This window comes from Lactuca serriola, chromosome 1 (assembly GCF_051521515.1).
Source record: "Lactuca serriola cultivar US96UC23 chromosome 1, Lser_US96UC23_V15, whole genome shotgun sequence".
NCBI classification, from domain to species: Eukaryota; Viridiplantae; Streptophyta; class Magnoliopsida; order Asterales; family Asteraceae; genus Lactuca; species Lactuca serriola.
The window spans coordinates 47,379,718-47,405,693 of NC_136408.1; the positions used below are offsets into that span (position 1 = coordinate 47,379,718).

At 36.5% G+C, this 25,976-nt stretch overlaps 1 protein-coding gene across 1 annotated transcript; it reads right to left on the bottom strand.

Annotated features, from left to right (window-relative positions):
• Positions 1–919: 919 nt before the first annotated feature.
• On the bottom strand, positions 920–3,120 carry LOC145068365 (E3 ubiquitin-protein ligase RSL1-like). Its single transcript, XM_079015325.1, has 4 exons — positions 2,967–3,120; positions 2,220–2,306; positions 1,158–1,975; positions 920–1,065 (listed from the first exon to the last, which is right to left on the bottom strand). Exons 2-4 carry the CDS (start codon positions 2,250–2,252, stop codon positions 999–1,001), a joined length of 918 nt encoding a protein of 305 aa, XP_078871451.1. The 5' UTR covers positions 2,253–2,306; positions 2,967–3,120; the 3' UTR covers positions 920–998.
• Between the last annotated feature and the right edge of the window lie 22,856 nt (positions 3,121–25,976).

A 25,976-nucleotide genomic window follows, 5' to 3' on the forward strand; every position in this document is an offset into this window, starting at 1 on the left:
TACATAACATAATATTTGAATGTTAACATTAATCTTGAAACACAATAGAAAAACACAAACTTCATAACATATGAAATCAAAATTCTTGACAACTTACTTATGTATCTTCATTGTTATCTATCCAATTGTCCACCATTGTTCTTTAATTGAGTGTAGGAGATTGATTTGAAGTTCAATTGGGAATGAATGGAAGAAAAAATAAAACGAGATGAATGTTGTCGATCACACAGATGAGAAATGTTGTTGTCGTCGATCACAGATAAGGGCCAAAAAAACGAGAGTCGTTGACGTCGATCCCAGAGAAGGGAAAAAAACGAGATTGAATGTATTTGATGATTATCACAACATATGAGGATCCTTCTGATGTCGAGCAGAGAAAAGAGAGTCGTCAAGCAACAGAAAAGAGAGTTGTCGAATGTCGATCACAACAGATAACCCTTCAGTTCCTTCAGCTTCGGTTCTTTGACCCTATACCGGTTCCTTGGCCCACTAAACCCGGTTTTGGTTATTTAAACATATATGGTTCAAAAGCCCGGATTACCCGGACCCGTACCTGAAATACCCGGATAAGAGTAATTTTGGAACCCAATACCCGGACCATTTAAGCATTTTCCGGTTATACCGGTTCTGGTTCCGGTCCGGTTTTCCAGTTCTATAACTCGTCCCTAAGCTAATCAAAATACTTTTTTATTTTATAAGCTCTTAAACTCGTAAGAGCTTAAGCCCAAAAAAATAAGCTTATACAAAAGCCACTTTAATCTCATTAGCTAACCCAAACACTAATTCTTTTGTAAGCCCAAAGCTAAAAAACCTTTAAAAATAAGCTCAAACCCCCTGCATCCAATGTGTGATTCATGTAATTGAACATGTTTCCTCTTACGTTTGTGCTTCGTAGATGCAATATGGTTAAAATTAAAAAGCAAGAATGTGCAAATAGAATGTATATCAGTTTAGTTATGGTTTAAAATGAGAAATAAATCACAAATTCCACGCGCAAATCAAATATTACAAGCATAGCTTCCAACGTGCTTCTTTCCACATCCATAACAAAAATGATTGCCACATCTGCAATAATTAAGAGACCAGTGATCAGTAACCTGAATAATCAATCTTATTGAATGGAAACAAAAAGCAAAATCCATAATATATTAATTAACCTGCAAGAAATGCGATGACAACCGATTTGTTTTTCCACATAAAAGTTGCAGCTTGGGCATCTCTTCCATTTTTTGTTCTTGGCAAGCTGCATCAACATTAGATCCTCTGGATTTCTCTCATCCTTCTTTAGGCTCTTAAACTCTTTGCAATCCATCCCTGAATGCCATGCCACCTTACACTGCGCACAGAACAATCTGTTGCAGTTTGGGCATTCAGAAGATGTCACAGTTTCTCCGCTATCATCCACCAACATGGCTGAACAATCTTTAAACGGGCAGTAGAATTTCTGAGTAGCCAGGATCATAGACTCGCATAAAGCATCCTCCCATCTTTCAAGAACTTCTTTTGGCACTATATCTCGACAAACTTCAGGTCCTATTATCCCTTCGCACGTTGGGTCAGGACACTTCACCTTCGCGATGTTTTCTTTAATCTTCACAGATACATATTGGCTTATGCAATCAGAGCAGAACAGATGACCGCAGACCTTTGCATTTGAAAAGATTTCTGGTAGAGCTTTTGTGTCCATGCAAATGCCACAAATGCGCTCGTGTAATGTGGCTTCTTCAGCTTTCACCATTGGCTGCTTCCTCTTTAATTTATTTGGAGGTGGGGAAGTTGCAGGAATTGATGATGATGATGATGCATTACTTTTGGATGCTGAAGATATTAGGGCCTCTTGAAGTTGTAGTTCCTGGGCATCCACGTTTGCATGCAGATCTGAGAAGTATGAATCTTCTTCTACATCTATAATTTTATCTACATCTATAACGTGGTTCATAGCCATGTTCTTACGACTGATGCGCTTCTTTCTGGGCTGTAAATTTATAATTTGTATGAAATATATTATTGAATGCGTAATAACACCAAAAGATGTTACGAAACATGTAGGGTTTGTCATTTGGTATACTGAAAAGGTTTCCTTGTACAAATTCCAAGATTTCTCATTAAGCAATCAAAGCAGGGAATTTTGCAATTTCAACTTTGAAAGCATGTAATAGTTTGATAACGTCATTCAAGAGATTACTAATAGTAATGCACTTATTATTTAGAAGAATTACCTTCGCCTTCAAACAACTAACTGACTTCGGCATTTACTTTTGCTGCTATTTCCCCTGACCGTGTTTTCTAACCGTTTAATGTATCATCTGCGACGTGATTCTCGGTTAGCTTCGTAACAATCCAAATCCACGTCGTAATCCAAACCCAGATTTTAACTATATATATTCAACACGTGGTAAAACAGGTCCTTCTACTTAATGTTTTGACACTTCTCATCCTTCTTGAAACAAAATCTTTTATTATTACTACTATCTAATGATCATTGCATCAACGAAGCAGAACGTAAGAGAAACATTTTCAATTACATGATCGCCTCGAATTCAATTAAATAAGAAGTAAACAGGCTACCCTAGCAATGGTTTTGACATCAAGGCAAGGTAAGAAAGAGGAGCCAATCATTGAAGAAGAAAAAAGAACTATATCTTCCATGCATTTGTCAGTGTTACAGAATGGTTATTCCAATATTACATGAAGACACTCCTTTTTCAGTTTGCCAAACTATATTAACAAATATGAAATATACTTACGAGTTACGAGTATAAATCAGAAAGATCGAAAATCAAATAAAAAACGTACCCCTAACATAGCAGGAATATCTATTTGCAGTCTTCAAAAGTTTTCTGTATAGGTTTGAATTTTGAAACCCAGGATTTATGTATTCTATTTTCTATTCCGTTTGTTTTGGCAAATCAAACTAACATAATTTCAATTCCCCACCGAAAACGTGTATTCACAGAAAGACATACCTTTGAAGGCATCGCAACCAAAATATATACCACGATTTACCCAATCTCCGGCGCTACTGTTAACATGTTAAAGAAACCATTACAGTTAAGATCTATGGACCATTGAAAATTCAAGATCTACGGCTGATAAATAGGCTATTTTCGGGTTAATTAAAAATGAAATAAAATTAGAAAATGGTATAAAAATCCCAGAAAATGTATTTTAGGAAGTTACATAATCTTCAATTAAATAAAGCAATCCCTGTATACTCTCCCCAAATTATCGGTGATTTTATATCTTTTAAAAATATCTTAGATTTTAACATAATAAAACCCATTTTCTCGTTTCCGAGATCACCGTAGGAATCCAAGAATCAGAAGCAAACACATTGAAGAAAAAGGAGCAAATTCATTGAAAAACAATACATTATCGTTTGTGAGTCAAAGTTGCTGAGATGAAACGTCGATTAATCATCGACTCTTCTTCACCTAAAAGATTGTTAATGTCGAAGTCGACAGGAAGAGATACGACACTCTAAATATTCTTCTTTGGTTTTAAGTTTCCCTTTTTATAGTGATATAATCGGTGATTACAAAGGGTAAAAAACGATTTCAATCAACTTCTTAAAGAAAAATAAAATTACGTGCGTATTTTTCTTTAATCAAATGAAATGTTAAACAATAAATGAAGTCGATGTGTTCATGTATAGTCGATAATCAAAATTAGGTCAACCAGTTATGATTTTGAGTAAAGACACTTACCAAAAGATATATACATAATCACTACATTCTTTACCCTTTCTGTTCGGAAACAACAAACCCACATTCTTCAATTTTCAACTTAACCAAAATAAGACACTAGTAATTTTGGTAGATTGGACGAACGGAATCCCAATATGCAGTATATAACAAATCTTCTCGATAAACACTATTGTATTTTTCATATTTTTTATATTTGTTTTTATGTTCATTTTAATTTTCAATAATGATTAAAGTTACTTGTATACTGCATTAGATGTGAGACTCATGTATTACATGTGTTTATTTTAAAAAATATATATATAAAATTTTAATAATTTGAAATGTTTGAATTTATAAGAAAAATGAGAAAAAGTTTGAATTATTAAAATTAATAAGCTTTAATGTATTGAATACATTACATATATAAACCCTTTCGAATAAATATTTTACATATATATTACCATACCTATTAAATGTGAAATTTTAATTTAATAAAATAAAAAATACAATAAAATGACAAGTGGAAAAAAAATTCAAAAATTTTAAAAATAACATGTGTCCAAATGAAGTAAAATAGGAAATGTGACAAAAAAAATTTATTTATTAGGGAGGATTTTGTTTGTTATATTTATTTTCAACTGCAAAATTATGATTGATTCAACCTATAACAGAATATCATTCTATGCTTTGTATTTTTATAATCATAATTATGATTGATTCAAACATATGATTTTATATGTGATTATGCCTATATGCTTAATTTGTTTTTAATGGTGAACCTTTTTATGACTTTATACGTGATTATTTTTATTATATCTACCCTAATAAATAAGAATGATTTTGTCACATGTTCTTTTCTCATTCAATTTGCCACATGTCATTTTGTCATAATTTAAAGATATATTTATTTTCCACTTGTCATTTATTTCATTTTCCATATCTAATATATTATTAATTAGTTTCCATAAATTAAACCTACCATAATGATATTAATTTCAAATTTTAAATTTTAAATTTCAATTTTAATTTCAAATAAATTTACAGTTTAAACCTTTGTTTTTAACATTTTGTTATAATTAACATGTTTAGTATACGGGTCTGATAACTAAACAATAATTTTAATTTATTTATTTTTTGCATGCTTTATTCTCATAATTTTTATTTATTTCAAATTTCGAATTCAAATAAATTTCTCATTTAATCGTTTTTATTTAACATTTTGTTTTAATCAACCCGTATAATATACGGGTTTCACAACTAGTTATTGTAGTAAGAAAGAAAAGTGAGCGGATTTTTAAGAAAACAACTTTTACGAAGTTCACCAAGGACTCTTCGAATCCTGTTTTAATTAATATCTCAATTGAAGACTGTGAATCACTACAAAACAAGTAGGAGCCCAATAGGAAAGCAAAGAAAATAGAAGGTTCAATCTCTAATAGGAATTCAAACATATGTACATTACAAGTTTCAATTCATTTTCTTTGTTTTTTGATGCTAAAGGTAACAATATAATCATTTATATAGAGTTATTTTTAACTATTTTTATTGTAAGTTATTTTAAGATACTTATTTGAAAACTTTTAACGATTATAAAAATATTTTAAGAAAATATTTTAGTTAAATTGATATTACAATTTAGTTTTTGCATTTAGCACTACAATTTATCACTTTTTACTATTCACAAAATATTCTTTGGGTTTTTTAAGTGGAATAATATTTATATTTAAGTTGACACTTTAATGTTATATTTGAATTAACAATTTAAATATTTTGTCCAAACTGTTCAAAAATTGTAGCTTTAAACTGATAATGGTTTATATACAACAACATATTAAATCTAATAAATTAATTAAAATATCTTAAAAGTTAAAGACATAAATATATTCTTGTAATAATTAAATTTAGTTTATTAATGATTACACTATAGGTTTGATATTTATTTAACCTTATCAACCAACTTATACTCATTATTAGAAAGACTCTATAATTTATCACTGTTAACTATTTACAAAATATTCTTTGGGTTGTAAATTCAACTAAAAGTTATAATTAAGTTGACATTGTAATGTTATATTTAAATTAATAATTTAAGTATTTTATACAAATTATTCAAAAGCTGTAGTTTTAAAATGATAATTGTTTACATCCAACAATATATTAAAACTAATAAATTAAGTATAATATGTTAAAAGTTAAAAAAAAAAAACATAAGTTTTTAAGTAGCAGTAAAGATATTCTTTTAATATTGAAATTTAGTTTATATATTATTACACTTTAGGTTTGATATTTATTTAACCTTATTAGCCAACTTATATTCATTATTAGAAAGAAATTAAAAAGCCATGAAAGTTTCAAATGAATGTGGTGAAAGGAAAAATAAGTGAGAGTTTTAAATGAATATAGTAAAAGGAAAAATGCATCATTTATAATAATCATAAATTAATTTGTATAAGTTGAATAGTCTTGGGAGTTTCAAATGCATGAAGTTCAAGAAAAAATGGTCTTGGGAGTTTCAAATGCATGAGGTTCAAGGAAAATGTTAGCTTTATAAGATATATAGATAGATAGATAGAATTTTTTTATTGTAACAAGTTTAAATCAGAGCTCAAATCAATCATATTCAAGTTATGTTTAGATACAACCTGAAAACAGGACAAATAATCATTTTGATAATGCTTCAGTTAATGGCCCTCATTGTGTAGTTATTTACTCTGACAGATGTAGTTGTTTGTTTACAATTTTACATTATAGTAGTTATTGTTTATCAAATGCATTTATTCAATGATTATAATTTTGAATTGTTCTAACGAAAAAGATTTATGAACAAGGAAATCAGATCGATGTTGCAAAGCTAAAGCTAACAATTCATTATTGGGGCCTGAATCTGATTTTGAGGATAAAAAAATGAAGTAAAGGAAAAAAAGAGTATGTTGAAACATTAAAAGAAGGTTGGGGTTGATAAATCATTTAACGAATACCAATTAAAAATATGGTAACCATATACCATAAGTCTTAATGTTAAATGAATTAACTAAAAAAACACATTTTTATGACTTCTCTCGTGCAATTCTGACTGTGCATGTCCTTGCATAATGGTTAACATACTTGTTGCATCTGTTAGCCTAATTACTTTTAGCCCACTTGTTTATGGGCTCTTTAGTCTTTAGCCCATTAGGGTTTTGTCTAGCTAGTATTTATATCCGTTTTATTTTTTGTAGTCTTTATGTCTTTCATTGAGAACCCTTGTAATTTCTCTTTATTATAATTATATGACTATGTTTTTTAGGGTTACTGTAGCAGATGGTATTTATTGTTGGTTGTTGTTGGTTGTTGCTAGTATTCGTTATTGATGTGTTTTTTGTTGGTGAATTTCGTTTGTTGTTGTTGATTCGTTTGTTGTTGTTCGATTTCTTGTTGTCCGGTTAATTGCTTCCGTTGGTTTGTTACTCCTCTCATTCTCAAATTGTTATACTGTCATTGTGATTATTTATTCATTGTCAACATTACTAGAAAGGATGATTCCCTTTGGTCAATCAGTACTCGTTTGGATGGAAAGAATTATACATATTAGAGTTACGTTATGAAGAACTTCCTCTGTGGGAAGAATATTGGGGCTATGTCACTAGGACTAAAGCCAAACCCTCAATACCTCAAACTGAGAATTTTGATTTGTTACTTGATGCTTGGGAGACTGATAACTCCAAGGTAATTACTTGGATTAATAACTCTGTCAATCATTCTATTGGTATGCAGTTAGCTAAATATGACACAACAAAGGAAGTTTGGAATCACTTGGAAAGGCTGTATACTCAGTCTAACTTTGCTAAACAATACCAGTTGGAAAATGATATTCTTGCTCTTCAATAAAATGACCAGAGCATTCAAGATTTCTATGCCGCTATGCCTGATCTGTATGATCAATTGGCTCTTACTGAATCTAAAGAGTTAAAATACTTGGATACTTACATTGTTAGGAGGGAAGAACAATGCTTGATCCAGTTCTTGATGGCCTTGCGTTTTGATTTTGAAGGTCTACATGGAACAATTCTTCATCGCTCACCTCTTCCCTCAGTTGATTATGTTGTCTATGAGTTAATTGCAGAAGAGACTCGTATCAAGTCTCATGCGGATAAAGGGTTTAAAGCAACCTCTATTCTTACTCCCGCTCCTGTTGTGCTTGTTGTTCCTCTAATCAGTCTCGACAAACTTCAAGGGTTGCTTATGATGAGTGTGTATTCTGCAAACAGAAAAATCATTAAAAAGCTCAGTGTCCATTGTTAGTCAACAAGCGTGAATCTGGTCAACCTCAATTGGGAAAAAAATAGGTCTGGTCAACAGAAGTTTCAGCCATGTTCCTCTGGTACTCCTCCATGGACCCTTCGTCATCCACAGTTTGTTGTTGCTGCTATACCACAAGTTGATACAGATTCTGTTGGAAACATGCCACCATCTGCATTGGATCCCAAGGTGTTTGAGAGTTTCAAACAATCTTTGGCCTCTAATCCCATTGCCATGTATGTATCTATGTCTCATTATGGTCCTACTTTATCTGGTACATCAGGTATTCCCTCATCTTTGTGGATTTTAGATTTTGGTGCAACCCATCATATGACTTCTCATTTGTCGTCATTTACTTCTTTGTCGCAAGTGTCATCTGTTTCTGTTAATTCTGCTAGTGATATATCTATGCTAGTTGAGGGTGTTGGGTCTGTCTCTATTTCTCATATCACTCTCCCTGATGTTTATTACATTCCCAAACTTACTTTGAATCTTGCCTCAGTCAACCAGTTATGTAAGTTTGGTAATTGGGTGTTCTTTTGTGATTTTGTCTGTGTTATACAGGATCAACACACCCAGAAGGTGATTGGGATTGGTTGTAGGGTGGGGGAACTATATATCTTGGAGGTTCTCAAAGTATCTATTGTTGGTGCCTCCAGCATTGATTTATCTTCTTTCCGTTTGAGTCCGTTGTCGTCTAAGTTTTATCTTTGGCATTCTCGTTTAGGACATTTGCATGTATCACGTTTGAGTTTTTTTAGCATCTAGTGGTGTTTTGGGTCATTTAGACACTTGTGATATTTCTGATTGTAGTGGTTGTAAACTGGCAAAATTCTCTACTTTACCTTTCAATAAAAGTATGTCTTGTTCTACTGCTCCTTTTGACATTATTCGTTCTGATGTATGGGGTCCTGCACCAGTATCCACAAAGGGTGAGTCAACCTATGATGTATCTTTTATAGATGATTATACTCGATATACATGGTTTTATCTTATGAAATGCATATATGATTTCTTTGATACTTACAATAATTTTAGAGCACTTGTTAAAACTCAACATTCGGATGTGATTAAATGCTTCAGGTATGACTTAGGAGGTGAATATACCTCTAATGATTTTACTCAGTTACTTGCTTCTGATGGTACCATACACCAGTCCTCGTGTACTAACACACCTCAGCAAAACGGTAAAGCAGAACGAAAACACCATCATATTGTTAAGATTGCCCGCTCATTGCTCCTGTCTGCGCAGGTCCCTAGTGCCTTTTGGAGAGAAGCAGTCCTAACTGCCATGTATGTGATTAATCATATCCCTACTTCATTGGATTCAGTAATGTCTCCTTTAGAGAAGCTATATGGCCATCTACCAGGCTACTCCTCCTTACGAGTTTTTGGATGTACTTGTTTTGTTCTTTGTCCTCATGTTGAGAGGAACAAGTTGGGGCCGAAATCTGCTATTTGTGTATTTTTGGGGTATGGTATTGGATAGAAAGGATACTGTTGCTATGATCCTGTGAGTCAGAAGTTATATGTTTCCCGACATGTCACCTTTTCAAAACATATTCCTTTCTACTCGATTCCTGCTATAGCCTACAATGTAACGAAGTCCGATCTTCTGCATGTTGATCCTTTTTTGAATGGCGACCTCCATGAAGAGGTTTATATGACTCGTCTCCCAAGAATTCAGCACCGGTCGGGTGAGGTTTGTCGGCTTCGCAAAGCATTGTATGGTCTCAAGCATGCCCCCCATGCTTGGTTTGAGAAATTTTCCACAGTGATTACCTATCTTGGATTTGTTTAGAGTAATCACGATTCTGCTTTGTTTATTAGATGCTCTAGTGTAGGACGAATTCTTTTGTCCTTATATTTGGATGACAGGATTATTATGGGTGATAACCATGGTGGTATTGAGTCTTTGAAGCATGATCTAGCTTATCGATTTGCTATAAAGGATTTAGGATTGCTGAGTTATTTCTTAGGTATTGAGGTAGCTTGGTCTAAGAAAGGGTATCTTCTTTCTCAGACTAAATATTTGTTTACACGAGCGGGCCTTTCTGACAATCAGACTGTTGATACTCCTCTTGAAACCAATACACGATACTCTCCTCCTGATGGTGTTCCTTTGTCCGATCCAAAGCTTTATCGCACTATTGTGGGAAGTTTGGTCTATCTCACAGTTACTCGTCCAAATATTGCTCATGATGTTCATGTTGTCAGTCAGTTTGTTACTGCCCCTACCTCTGTTTATTGGGGAGTTTTTCTCCGTATTTTGAGATATCTTCGTGACACTCAATTTCAGACCCTCTTGTTTCCCTCAACATCTTCTCTTGAGTTACGTGCCTATAGTGATGCTGATTGGGATGGTGATCACCATGATCGTAAGCCCACCACTCGATTTTGCATATTTCTTGGAGAGTCTCTCATTTCATGGAAGAGCAAGAAACAGGACGTTGTCTTTAGATCTTCCACGAAGGCTGAATATCGTGGTATGGCTGTAACTACATGTGAGATTATTTGGTTACGGTGGCTGTGTGCGGATATGAGAGTTCATATTTCTTCATCTACTCCCTTGCATTGTGATAACAAAAGTGCGATACAAATTGAAAATAATTCTGTTATTCATGAGCAGACGAAGCAAATTGAGATTGATTGTCATTTTACTCGTCATCACCTGTAGCTCGGGACCATACCGCTTCTGTTTGTTTCACCAATCTTGCAGCTTGCGGATATTTTTACGAAGACTCTATCGGCATCTTGGTTTCGGTTCATATGTGACAAACTCTCAATGCTTATTTTTGTGGCATTGTGAGTTTGACGGGGGGGGGGGGGGTGTTAGCCTATATATTATTAGCCCACTTGTTTATGGGCTCTTTAATCTTTAGATCATTAGGGTTTTTTCTAGCTAGTGCTTTTTTTGTAGTCTTTATGCCTTTCATTGAGAACTCATGTAATTTCTCTTTATTATAATCATATGACTATGTTATCAGCATCATGTGCAAATTCTTGATGCCGTTTTTAAGGATGAAGCTGCTTTTTCACTAGCACTCATAATTCTTTTTTTGTCCCACTACCTTTGTTACGTATGCGAGTTGGTGCATGAAATTTTACTATCTGGAAGTTTTACTCCTAACATTTTTATTATTGTATCTTTATATTTGTTTGCAGGTGATCCACTTGACTTTGCTATCTCCATTGCCGCCTTCTTCATAATTCGAGTGGTCGCTACAAGCTCTAACAATTTTTCCTTATCATCTTTAAAAGTCTCCATACAATATTCCATGTTACTATATGCCTCACTTAGAAGTTTGTCGAGACGGAAATGTCGAATCCTGCTTTGTCTACCTGTATTCTATACATTTCAATACCAACCTCTATTGATTCAAAAGTTGCTTCTTCATTTGGTATAAATTCTTTTGGGACGATTGGCTGTCATAATTTTGTTTTCCCTCCAGGAGAATCAACCATATTACTACTGTAAGATTCATCTTCGGAATCGGTGTCATCACCTACCATAACATCGAAATACAAATGACATATATAATTATCACATTTTTTTTTAATTTTATATGAACTTCTCATGATTTAAGTAATAAGACTACATCAAATTCATGAATGATTAACTAGGTTGCATAATATCTACATAATTTTTAACTTTAATATAGAAGAATTTGTTACTGCTTGCTCTGTGTATTTTCTACATTTGAGGTAAATATTATTCACTAATCACAAATACATTTTATATTCACAACTGATTACTGTAAATAAGAGATGACTAAATGCAATTATCAGTTGATAAGATAGTCTTTTTTTTTAACTACATCATCATGAATGATTGAACGACTATTATTTATTAACAATACTTAGAATACAATAGAAACTTTTTACAAATTATTTATGATTAACCAAAACAACATCATCATTCAACTCACCTACAATTCTGAAGCAATAAATCAATTCATTTAGCATGCTACAATTAATAAAACCCAAATAATAGATCATAGATTCAGACTCATATTAACCGTCATTCAACATATTATTTGTCAAAAAACATATGTCAATTGATCATCACTTCTACGTTAAAACAAAGTCGAAAATATGTTATAAATATTACTTTCACAATCGGTTTCAGTGTTTATACTGTTGTCATTACTCAGATTATCCCAATCATCATCTTCATTGCTAGTGTTGACATAACAATGCATTTGATTCATGAGTTAAGCAATTTCAACTACAACAAAATATCCATAACGTAATGTATATAATCTCAATTGTGACTACTGAATCAATCGTCAATTCCCTGATACCTATTCGTGAATGTCGTGATTCCTAATTCTTCACGAATCGTAGTTGCTTTGTTGAATGGGGATTTATTTCATTTAATGTATTTTCTAATATTATGGAAACCTTCTCTTTTTATCCCATGATTACTGAAAAAACAATAATCGCAACATATATTCAATTACTTAATAATAAAACAAAATTACCTTGATACCCTTATCGAATGATTGGCTCATATTCATTCTCACATTCGCAACCTTTTAGCCATTCACAATTAATCCTTTATATATATATATATATATATATATATATATATATATATATATATATATATATATATATATATATATATATATATATACACACACACACTAGGAAACTTTTTGGGGCCGTGATAATCACGAACCCATAGAATTAATTAGTAAGCTAGTTTTAAGTGATTCCACGAAAACACGATTTATACTCGCAATATAATTGTTTTTTGAATTTCTTTTGTTATTGTTTCTAATAGTATAAGGACATAAAAGTAATTGTAATAGAAGTTATGTTTTCCTTTTTATGATTTATAACATTTCCCTTCTGGTAAACATCTTGTACCATTTTTTCTCATAACATCCTTTATAGAGTTGCTCTTTTCTTCCATATCCATGTCAAACTCTTATAGAATCCAAGGCCTTTTCTGGGTGTAAGAAGCTTCAACGTGAAAAATGGTTTGTCTAAACTCTGACTGCGGCTAACTTGGTTTATATGGGGATAAAAGACTCACCGTAGGCGATCATGTGAGGATTGAGGACACTGAATCTCCACCTGAAAACATAACATTTAATATTACTTGAAATCTATCAAAATTTTCCTACATTTATGCAAAAAGTTAAAATACAAGAAGTTTCTATCATTTTTAGTCGGCTTCTTGGTAAAATACTGAGCGGTTGATTTAAGAATCAAGATAGCCATGCAATAAGTTTTATTTTTCCTTTCAACATGTGATTTTTGAACTCTATTCATTTCAACCTCACAAACATTTAAAAAAGTTGATCATACTTTTTGAATCTTTTGAATCTTTATTGATTTCTACCCCTACTACACTCTAAGACTTCATCTTTCGCCCCTAAAATAGTACGTTGCATGCTTCAATGTGGAGTGATTTCCACCCGAGGAATACAATATGGCTACCACCACCCCACCCCACCCCGGCATCACAAGCTTAACCACATAACAATGTACTTTCATTTTTTCTTATTAGAAAAAAATATTTTTAAAATCTATTGAATTGTAGCAGCGAAAATCGATTTTATTTTGATTAATTATATTCCTATAATAATGAAACTTTTAGAAGTACAATATAAGTAGGATGTTATAATAAAAAAAAAATCAATGGAAGTACATCGTTATTTCTTGCATCTAACACAATTGTACAAGCCCATAATATTTATATTATAGTTGAAGTCATCGAATATCGATGTACACCCTCCATAATCATGTAGGATTTTATAATAAACAAATGAAGTAGGATGTTATAATACGCCAATAAAGCAAAGTACGTTGCTATTTTTTATCCTGAACAAAATAGAAAAATATTGTATTTTCCTATGGTATTGATGCATCTATAATCATGTAGGATGCGATAACAAGCAAATAAAGTAGGATGCTTTAGTAAGCAAATAAAGCAAAGTATGTTGCCATTTATTTTAATTTTCTTCAAATTTCGCTAGCGGGTAAAATCTTCGGTGTTGCGATTCATGGTTTTTTGTCATAGATGGTTAAATGAGAAAATGGAAAACTATATTATATTTCATAATGTCATATTTAAGTTTACACTTTAGTATTTATATTTAAATAATACCTATTTAAATTTGTCATTATTCAATTACAGCCTTACATGTATCATATTGAAGTAAAAACATATAATTTTAACTTATGCCATATTCATTCGTAGATTCCAAGTAGACCAAAACAAAAAACAGTAAAAATGATAACCGAATATCATTGTTTTCTTCAGGTTCACCAGTTGGCAAGACAATTAGCATGGTGGTGGAAAAATTCTACCAATTACCTATCAAAGAAATCAATGGTCGTTGTTAGGTCGCAATTGGGTTCAAGTCTCCATCCTTCATTGACAGTATAATCTCATCTAACAAGTTAAACCTCATCTAGCCTTATCTTGTGATGAATATCCAATTGAAATTAAAATAAAAATGATTAAATGCCCATAGTAGATACAATTATCAAATAAAGGCTACATGTAGTAATAGGGAAAAAGATATATTGCTTCTTGAAATCCAAGTTTGACGGGTATGAACACCCATACATTTTAAACTAAAATCGTGCATGCGAGAGAAAGCTAGGTAACTTAGATTTTTTTTTCAACACCACAAGTAACCAAAATGTATAGTTATATCTCTCTCAACTCTTTAAACGCATGCCATAGGGGTACCATGGACAAAATCCAACCTACAATGTGCACAATTTGTTATGGGGTTAATACATGTGCATGAAAATAACCTTAAATGCAATATCTTTTACCAAATAGAAGCGATCAACTATAGCTGCTACATCAATATGGAGAAGTTGAATTAGGCTTACTTGAGGTATATTCAATTTCTTCCCCTTAAATGAATTTGCTAGAGAAGGACATTGTGAGAAAGCAGAAGATGCATTTGAGCAGCTACAAGAAGTTGGAATTGAGTTGATGATGGGGAGCTTGGTGAAAGGCTTGCTGTATTCCATTGGTAAGTATATTATATATGACAATTTTAATAAAATTTCATGTTAAATCACTTGTTAATATTACAATTTTTTGTTTAGTAGTGAATTTTGCTCAAATAGTACCTGATGGGCTTCTTGTCTTTTTTCCATCATACTACCTTTTGAATCTATGCATAGATTTCTAGAAGAACACGGTAATAATAAATTAATAACTTCTTGTTAGTATTATCTTAGATTATAATTTCTTATACTTTTTAATATACAAACTTAATGTTTTCAAGGTGTAACTTCAACAAATTCAAGTACTATTTGGGAAAGAATCTATAAACATAAGCTACTAGTTGTGGAACCTAGACAATCTTCACTTTTTCGTCAAGAAATTGATATAAAAGTAAATTATTTTTTCACTTTCAGTTAAAAAAAATTATTTTCTTTAATTCATTTTAAAATTTGAACAGGACTACATGGCTAAGCTAAGAGACAACTCAACTACTGGTGCAATGTTTTTTGTTATATGTCCTGGAAAGGTAATTTATAATGTTATCTAGTATTTGACTATTTTCTTCTTCTGACATTTATTAAAAAGTTTAAATTTTTATATAAATAGGTAAGTGAAGGATTAGATTTTGCTGATCAAGCTGGAAGAGCTGTGATTGTGACTGGAATTCCATTTGCAATGAGGAATGATCCAAAAATCCGTTTAAAACGTGAGTTTTTAGACCAACATGCACTCTCTCAAAAAGGATCCAAGGTAATTAATTTTGGTCAACAAAGTCAAACTCACTTAAATTTATATTTTTTTATTTTATAGGATTATAAGTAGATTGCCTTTTTTGTATTTGTTTGTATGATTTGAAATATTTTTGGTAGGGATTTCGACAATTATTATATTAATTTTTAAATTTTTGAGTATATTTGTTAAGTTTTGTATGATTTTAAATATTTTTGGTATGGATTTTGATAGTTATTATATTTATTTTTAAATTTTCAAGTATATTTGTCAATGTTAGTATTCATGGTAAGATTTTAATTTGATTAATTTTGGAATGATTATCAATATCCAAAAATATTTTATTTTCAATTCTATAATAGTTTATTCCACCTATAAATTCAATATATGTTCTTCATTTCTAACTCTGACAACATAATTTGATAGTTAGGGTTTTGGGACGATTGGATCATTCATTTGGAATTAACAAGACTGCTTCATTGCATTGCATTTCGTGACAACAATTTAGGTTCTCTTTACTTCTTCTATTTTTTGTAACTTCAAGTGTGCCTATAATATTTTATTAATTTCTTACTTCTTCTGTTTGAAGTGATAGACTTCTTTTGTTTCAAATGATAATCTTATTCTATCTTCTTTCTAAAGTGATAATCTTCTTCTTCTTCTTCTGTCACAAATAATACATGTATATAATATGTATATATATGTGTGTACGTATTTGTTTGTAACATTGTATATATGTGTGGTTTGTATATGTATATGTATAAGTTGGGACATTGTGTGCTTCTGTTTTTTAGTTTGAGTGAATCAAACATTCAATTGAAAAAGAAATCAATATGTAGGACCTTTTTATGATATTAACCATCAACTTTATTATTTATATATATATATATATATATATATATATATATATATATATATATATATATATATATATATATATATATATATCATAAATGACCATATGTATTAAGTTTTTCCTGATTAAACTACACTTATTTGTTTCCTAAAAATATCAGTTTTTCATTTTCTTCAATTTGACCTTTTAATAGGTTTATTAATAATCATCTAATTTTAATTATTTTTTTTATGAACAATAAGTGAAATAATTAGTTTAAAATAATAATATTTTAGAATAAAAAACTTTGATTTAATTGAACTGTGAGTTAATCAATAAAGTTAAGTGATGACGATCTTAGAAATCTTGACCCCAACAATGATGGAAATTTTGGATATGGAATCTGAAATCAAACTTGTTCTGTGATCTTCAAGAAATCAATATGTATGACTTCTTTTATATTAAACATCAACTTTATTTTATATCTAAAATTTATGTTAATATTATAAATGACTATAATCAAAACAAAAGGAAACTTTCTAATGTGTACAAAAACATTTTGGTTTTTTTATTTTGTTGTACTTTTAGCAACAGAGAAACAAATGACTCCATGATGCTCGTTTAAGTTTCAAGGGACTGGACACTTAATAGTTATTTAAATATATGAAATTTAATGGGTATATTTATACAAAAAGTAAAATGATTTGTTTTGAAAATTGTATTTTTGTGTTTACTTTTTTTTAAACAAATCGTTAAATAAAATATATAATAAAATAATTTATTTTATTTTAACTTATCACCGTTAGCCATATTTAATAAGCAAGTAGGGAATTTGTGTTTCAATTTTCAAAAAAAGATATACGTAGCTTCACCCCTTTTGATAGCTCCGACAACATCACTTACACCACTGGTCAACTCATGTGCTATATTTCGAAAAATAATGCATTGTGTATATTTCAAAGTTATTGTTTTTGAAAAGAAAAATTATTATCAACCTTTAATGATTATGTATGCTATATGTTGATGAACCATGCAAAACTTTAGCCCATAAGAAAAAAGTACGTATAATTTTATCCCAAATCATCAAGATACTTATACTTTTAACCACAAACATTAACACATTTGTATTTTTAACCCAAAAAACTACAAACATTTTTAACCAAAAACTACGGTTTCTATTTTAACCATTTCGACAAAAAGTAAGATTTCAGTTCAATTTTGACAATTTTAATCAATCACATTTGACTTCTATTTTGTAGAATCAAGAACGGTCACATTTACGTTGATGCATTTTCATTGCTACTAAACTTCCATTTGTGGTATATTTTGACACCCGTTCATGTGGATTTCATTTGGAGAGACGAAAGAGCAAACAAACTCTTTATTGTTCTCATTGATCAAAATATACGTTTAAAAAATTATTTATATCTTATTTTTATTTTCATAATTTATCATAAGTATTCTGTTTATAAAAATATTACATTTTCTATTAGAGTGAGAAATTGGTTGCAGTTGTTCCACATCAAATGATGTGTTTTATTTATGGAGGGAATCTATTGGGTGGTGTGTTCTCTTTAAACCATTTCCAAATCGAACCAACCTATGCTGAGTATCTGAGGTATCCACAATACAGTTTATTATGTGGTGATTTGATGATTAAGATCAGCAATAACACATGATTTAATCGTTTGGCCGATGCTATCATATCATGGTTTTCGGTTTTTCCATTGGTTCCATCGATAAAAAGTTTAGTATAGGATCAGACAGAGAGAAAAATGATGATCGGTCAATTTAGTAACTTATATATATTTTTAGCATTCTAAAGTTTTTAAAATAATAACAAGTTATCCTTTTAATTATCATTATTTTTAGATATTGTTGAAAAAATCATCAAAGGCAAGCGAAACTATTCTCGTTACTTTGGTTTACTACGTGAACTTCATTCACTTTATATCTCCAAGATGGGTCGTAAGTGTTTATTATTATTATTATTATTATTATTATTATTATTATTATTATTATTATTATTATGAAACGACCCAAAAATACGACCCAAAAATTTCGTTTTTCAACATAACCAAAAACCATAATCTGAGTGTCATATCATAAACCATACATGATGTATCTCAAAATAATAATAAAACACTATGCGAAAAACTGTATCATATCCATGTTATATAAAAATCAAGAACCAATCAACTCCCAGGATAAAGGCTGAAGTTGTGGTGTGTGCGATGCCATCATCCCGAGCTCCTCTCTCTACAAGCGGAAGTACCTGAAACAAAACTGAAACTGTAAGCACGAAGCTTAGTGAGCTCCCCCAACTACCACATACCATACAATACATATAAATCACATACTGGGCCTTGCCCACTGCATCAGACCGAGGTCTGGAACTAGCTGCATCGGACCGAAGTCCGGAACTGACCGGGACCTTGTCCCCTGCATCGGACCAGAGTCCGGAACTGACTGGATCGGACCGGAGTCTGGAACTAACTGCATCGGACCGAAATCCGGAACTGACTGCATCGGACCGAAATCTGGAACTAACTGCATCGGACCGATGTCCGGAACTGACTGCATCGGACCGAAGTCCGGAACTAACTGCATCGGACCGAAGTCCGGAACACATAACACAAATATGCTTGAATCACAAAGACGTCAAGCCAGCTAGCTACTACATCAAACTAAAGATCGGACTACTGATAATTACACGGGCCGGCATTGTGGCCGTAGACCCGATCCTACTGAAGGGAGACTCACCTCGTGAACTGGCTGCTGAGTGTGTGGCTCGGGAAGCTAACGGCTGCTGCTCCTGAATCTCCTCGGCTACAAGTCCATAAGCACACTCAATCAAATACTAAACACTGCACTTGGGGTAAAATGACTCTTTTACCCTTGGTCAAAGTCAACTCTCGGACAAAGTCAACCCATAGTTGACCTGACTCGCCGAGTTGGGCCGCCAACTCGCCGAGTCCCTATTCTCACTCCTCGACTTAACTCGCTGCTACTCGTCGAGTATGGCATCGACTCGACGAGTACTCTCCCGATCCAAGAACTCAGACAATCTTCATCCGACTCGCCGAGTCCTATGAACAACTCGACGAGTTATTCTTGAGCTTAAGAAGATTGCCTTGGACTCGCCGAGTTGTATGAACAACTCGCCGAGTCCCTCCATCACTGACTCTACCCTCAACTCGCTGAGTCCACTCTCTAACTCACAGGATCCACTCGACACTGATAAAATGAAGGAATCGGGGACTCGCGACCCAACTCGTCGAGTCGTTCTTCCCGACTCGCCGAGTTGCCGCCATGCAACTGATTTTTACTCGATTTTGTTTGAATCCAACACATACAATTGATAGATCTGAGTCCAATAAGCTGATTTACCACGTAAAGTTTCCAACTTTACGTGTACAACCTCATGAGTAAGGGAAATAGGCTAAAAGATGCACAAAATGGGTAGATCTATGATTAATATGCAAAGTAACTCCAAAAAGACAGTAGATCTGGGTTCTACAACACCCCATCATTCAGATCTAAAGATATCTCGACTTATTAAGGCATTCATGCAAACATAAGGCTTGGAACAAGCATCAACTAGCTCTTAGGAGAGCCCTAATGGAAGTTTAAAGCATATAACAAGAGGGAACTCCGAAAATACCTCAAATAACTCAGATTTGCCCTTGGATCTTTGCACTCCAACTCTTCTCCTTGCTTCTTTCTTCTTCTCCTTCTTCACACCTTCACAAAATGGCACCAAAAACACTTATAAGCTCTCAAGGGAGGATTAGGGTTTTCTCAATGCGTTCACAGGGTGAGGGAGGCGAGAATGGGGGTTATAAGGTGGTTTAAATAGTGGTCAACCCGGGGATTTAGGGTTTCACCCAGACGGATGGACTCGCCGAGTCCAGGATATGGACTCGCCGAGTCCCCGGCTCACGCGTGCTCGCAGCCGCGACCCTACTCGGCGAGTCAGGCTATGAACTCGCCGAGTTCCTCTTGCAAAACTTACAACAATTACCAATGAATTAACATACCGGGAACGGGTCGTTACAATTCTCCCCCACTTGTCTCAGACTTCGTCCTCGAAGTCTGCTACGGCTGGATCTGCAAATAACTCTGGGTAGTGCTCTCTCATCTCCTCCTCAGCCTCCCACGTCCACTCAGACCCCTTCCGGTGCTGCCACTGCACCTTTACTAACTGAATTTCCTTGTTCCTCAAGGTCTTGGTCTTCCGGTCCAGAATTGTGACCGGTCTCTCAATATAATTCAGGCTGCTATCAACCTGAATATCCTCTAGGGGAACGACTGCTGACTCATCCACCAGACACTTTCTCAACTGAGACACATGGAAAGTGTTGTGGATCTGACTAAGCTCCTCAAGAAGATCTAACCGATAAGCAACCCGACCCACCCGGGCCAAAACCCTGAAAGGACCAATAAATCTGGGGCCCAACTTGCCCCTCTTCCGGAACCTGATGACACCCTTCCAAGGTGAGACCTTCAAAAGGACCATATCCCCCACCTGGAACTCCAAGTCCGAACGCCTCCTATCGGCGTAGCTCTTCTGCCGACTCTGAGCAGTCTGCAGTCTACTACGGACATGCTGGATCAACTCAGTCGTCTTGAGCACCACCTCCGTGCTCCCGATGACCCGCTGACCGACCTCGCCCCAACAAATCGGGGTCCTACACTTCCTCCCATACAGCATCTCAAAGGGAGGTCGGTCAATGCTCGCATGGTAACTGTTGTTATACGAGAATTCCGCTAACGGAAGATACGTATCCCAACTGCCACCGAAATCTAGGACACATGCCCTAAGCATATCCTCGAGAGTCTGAATCGTCCTCTCGCTCTGCCCGTCTGTCTGAGGGTGGAAAGCGGTGCTGAAATGGAGACGAGTACCCATCTCGTCGTGGAACCGCTTCCAAAATCTGGATGTGAAACGGACATCTCGGTCAGACACCACTGATACCGGCACTCCATGACGTGCCACAATCTCACGCACATAGATATCGGCTAACTTCTCCGCCGATATACTCTCCTGGATCGGGATAAAATGGGCACTCTTCGTCAACCGATCCACTACTACCCATATCGAGTCCACTCCACGTGCGGTCCGGGGAAGCTTGGTGACAAAATCCATGGTAATGTCCTCCCATTTCCACACGGGAATGTCTAACGGCTGCATCCTGCCGTGAGGTCTCTGGTGCTCCGCCTTGACCTTCCGGCAGGTCAGACATCTCTCGACATACCAGGCGACGTCCCGCTTCATGCAGGGCCACCAATAATCAGGTCGAAGATCTCGATACATCTTTGTCGCTCCTGGGTGGATAGAAAATCGAGACTTATGAGCCTCGTCCATCAATACCTGCCGTACTCCACCCCAGTACGGTACCCATACCCTACCATGGAGCGTCAACAAACCCCGACTGTCGTAATCAAATGAAGCTACTCGGCCTACTATCCTCTCACATTTCTGCCTCTCCTCCTTGAGGCCCTCCATCTGAGCCTCCTTGATCCGCTCCAACAGTGGAGTGATCACTGTCATCCTCATACACAGATCCCTGATAGGGGCCGCCGACACCTTGCGGCTTAGGGCGTCGGCCACCACGTTGGCCTTCCCTGGATGATAAAGGATCTCACAGTCATAGTCCTTCAGCACGTCCAACCACCTCCTCTGCCTCATGTTCAAACTCGCCTGATCCATAAGATATCTCAAACTCTTGTGATCCGTGTATATAGTACAACGGACCCCATAAAGGTAATGCCTCCAAATCTTGAGGGCAAACACAACTGCCCCCAGCTCCAAATCATGGGTAGGATAATTAGCCTCGTGAGGCTTCAACTGTCTCGAGGCATAAGCTATCACATGGCCTCGCTGCATCAGAACTGCTCCCAAACATGTGATCGAGGCATCACAAGTTACTACAAAGTCCTCTACTCCCTCTGGCAAGGTCAGGATTGGAGCCTCGCACAATCTCTGCCTGAGGGTCTCGAATGTTGTCTGCTGCTCCGGACCCCAACGAAATACCACTGACTTCTTGGTCAGTCGGGTGAGCGGCACTGCTATCTTGGAGAAATCCTGAATAAATCTCCGATAATACCCTGCCAACCCTAGGAAGCTCCGAATCTCAGATGGAGACTTCGGGACCTCCCACTGCATCACGGCCTCTATCTTGGCCGGATCTACCAGAATACCCTTCTGGTTGACGAGGTGACCAAGGAACTGCACCTCGCGCAACCAGAACTCACATTTGGAGAACTTTGCGAAAAGTCTCTCCCTCCTCAAAACCTCCAGCACCTCCCGCAGGTGCTCCTCGTGCTGCTCCTGCGTCTTGGAATATACCAAGATGTCATCTATGAATACTATCACTGACCGATCCAGCATCGGCCTACACACGCGGTTCATGAGATCCATGAACGCGGCTGGAGCATTGGTGAGCCCAAATGGCATCACCACAAACTCGTAATGACCATACCTGGTCCTGAAAGCGGTCTTCTGTACATCCTCATCCCTAACCCGCATCTGATGATATCCGGAGCGTAGATCGATCTTGGAGAACCAAGACGCTCCCTGAAGCTGATCAAACAAATCATCTATCCTCGGGAGTGGGTAACGGTTCTTCACCATTACCTTATTCAACTCCCGGTAATCTATACACATACGATGCGACCCATCCTTCTTCCTCACAAACAGGATTGGCGCTCCCCAAGGCGAACTGCTCGGCCGAATGAAACCCTTGTCTAACAGCTCCTGCAGCTGTGTAGACAACTCCTGCATCTCAGGGGGAGCTAGTCGATACGGTGCCTTGGCTATCAGAGCCGCACCAGGAATGAGGTCGATCCTGAACTCAACCTGTCTCTCAGGAGGTATCCCCGGCAAATCCTCGGGAAACACGTCCGGGTAGTCTCGAACAATAGGAACATCATCCACTGTCGACTTGCCCTTCTCCCGGGCATCCAAAACGTAAGCTACAAAACTGGCGAAACCCTGCTGAACATAGCGCCTCGCCCTTGCGGCGGAACAAAAGGTCGGTCCTCGATGTGGCCTCTCGCCCTGAATCACCAACTCTCCCCCACTGGGAGTGCGAACCCTCACTAGCTGAAGCTCACAATCAATCACCGCCCCATTGGGGCTTAGCCAATCCATACCCACAATAACCTTATTCCCTCGCAGGGGAATAGGTACCAGATCCACTGAAAACTGCTCATCAAATAACTGAAGAGAACACCCTCTGTGCACTCTGCCGACCCTCACGGTCCTATCATCCGCTATCTCAACCTCTAATGGACAATCCAGCTCCCCTGGAGCTCTACTGAACCTCTTGCTAAGCGCAAGAGATACGAACGATCGGGTAGCCCCCGAATCGAATAATACCAAAGCAGAAATGCCGTTCACAGAGAACGACCCTGAATAAAACATACAATCATAAGCAACATTTAATCAATAATAATAAAGAGATAAAAGGGGAGATACATACCCGTCACCACATCAGGAGTCGCTCGCGCCTCCTCTGCTGTCATCTGAAACGCCCTGCTCTTCGCCACTGGCGCATCAGCTCGGCCCTGCCGACCATCTGTAATCCTCAAGGTAGCAGGGGCAGGTGCAGCCACCTTCCCCGCTGAAGCTAAACTCGGGCACTGGGACTTTTTATGTCCCCTCTGATTGCACTGAAAGCAAATCAGATCTGATGCTGCGACGGCAGTAGCAGGGGCCGTACAATCCCTACTCAAATGCCCAATCCGACCGCACTTGTAGCAGCCGGAACTCCCTGCCTTGCACGCTCCCTCGTGCAATCTCCCACACTTGCCACATCGACCGTGGCTCTGCTGACTCCTAGATCTGTGATCCGAAACCTTGGGCTTTTTGCCCGAACCGCCTGAACCCGAAACCGCCTCCGGTTTCCTCTTCTTCTCCATCTCAAGGTCAATCTCCCTCTCCCGAGCTCTAGCAATCATATCTTCCAGCGTTTTACAGCTGGACCGGCTCACAAACTGGCGGATATCGCTCCGCAACATCTCATGATAACGGGCCTTCTTCATTTCCTCATCAGCTACATACTGAGGAACGAGAAGAGCCCTCTCCCTGAACTTGGCGGTGATCTCCGCCACTGTCTCTGTAGTCTGGGTGAGGTCCTGAAACTCCCTAGCTAGCTGTTGCACCTCAATGACCGGTGCAAACTCCGCCCTGAACCTGGTAGAGAAATCAGCCCAGGTCATGGCGTCCAATGCTGCATCATCCCCAATGGCATGTCCGACCTCCTCCCACCAATCTCGTGCCCTGTCCTTCAGAAGACAGGACGCCAATCTGACCTTGTCCCCCTCAGGACATCTGCTAGTGCGGAAAGCGTTGGCCACATCCGCCAACCATCTGCTGCTCGCTATGGGGTCTCGCGCCCCATGATAGTCCGGAGCTCCACATGCCCTGAACTCCCTGAAAGTAAGGGTGCGCGTCCCCATCATGGCCGCCACCTCGGCACGGAAAGTGCCCAATCTCTCATCCATCAGCTCTAGAATCCCCTCCTTGATCGAACCGAAGATCACAGGAGTCTGCTCTATAATGATGCGCGTAATCTCCGAAGAAAGGAACTCTCGGGTCTGCTCATCCATGCGCTCATCCCCCGAACCTGAACCTGATCCCTCCCCGGCACCTCCGCTGCCGGCTGCTGGTCTCGAACGCAGAACCACCATTCTGAAACACATCACAACTACATCAGAAAACAGAAATATCTTGAGGGATCATTGATACTACAACTAGCTTCCTGGTCTTGTCTCAGCCTTTCTTGATTCGAGTACGGATCCTCTGCTTCCAGTAGTACGGGCCCATACTACCATCCACATCTATCCGTACTTTCTTCAAGAACTGCCCTGACTCCACCAAGTCACTTCTACTACTACTGATCTCTGCTACTCTCATCCTAGGCTTGCCCCAGGGAAACCTCAGACTCAACTCAACTAGTCCTCAGCTGTTGCAGGTCTCCTTATAATGCTAATTAACCATCACCTGAACACCATCACATGTGACGAAGATCAGATAATCCTTCAAGTAAAAGACCCGTCCCTATAACGGTTGGACTCAAACAAGAGCTGCGCAATAGGGCCAGTTCCAGCACTCTGGGATTATTTAACCCTGATCACATGTGGTGTAACGTGTTCACCTAATGGCTAACTTCCATCACTCAGGACTCCCACAAAGCACGAAGCAAGCAGCATTCGGAATAAGGGAACATACTCAGGCAAAACTATTCTCAAAACGAGAAACTGATCTAGCATGTAGTGCTATGCTCATACTATCAGGCATAACCTAAACAGGCTATCCTACTGCTGTCTACTCAATACTAGCATGCAATACTCATAAAGACGTAACACATAAAGCAGGCACATAAGGCATCCTCCTAGATCCTTAGTCTTATACTAGCATGCTGTTCTACTGAAACTGAAACTAAATAACTTGTAT

Coding starts and splice junctions, on each gene's coding strand:
- LOC145068365 (XM_079015325.1), bottom strand. CDS start 2,252: ATGCCGAAGTCAGTTAGTTGTTTGAAGGCGAAG. Junction 1,976..2,219: donor TTAGTTGTTTGAAGGCGAAG/GTAATTCTTCTA, acceptor ATAAATTTACAG/CCCAGAAAGAAGCGCATCAG. Junction 1,066..1,157: donor TGTCATCGCATTTCTTGCAG/GTTAATTAATAT, acceptor TAATTATTGCAG/ATGTGGCAATCATTTTTGTT.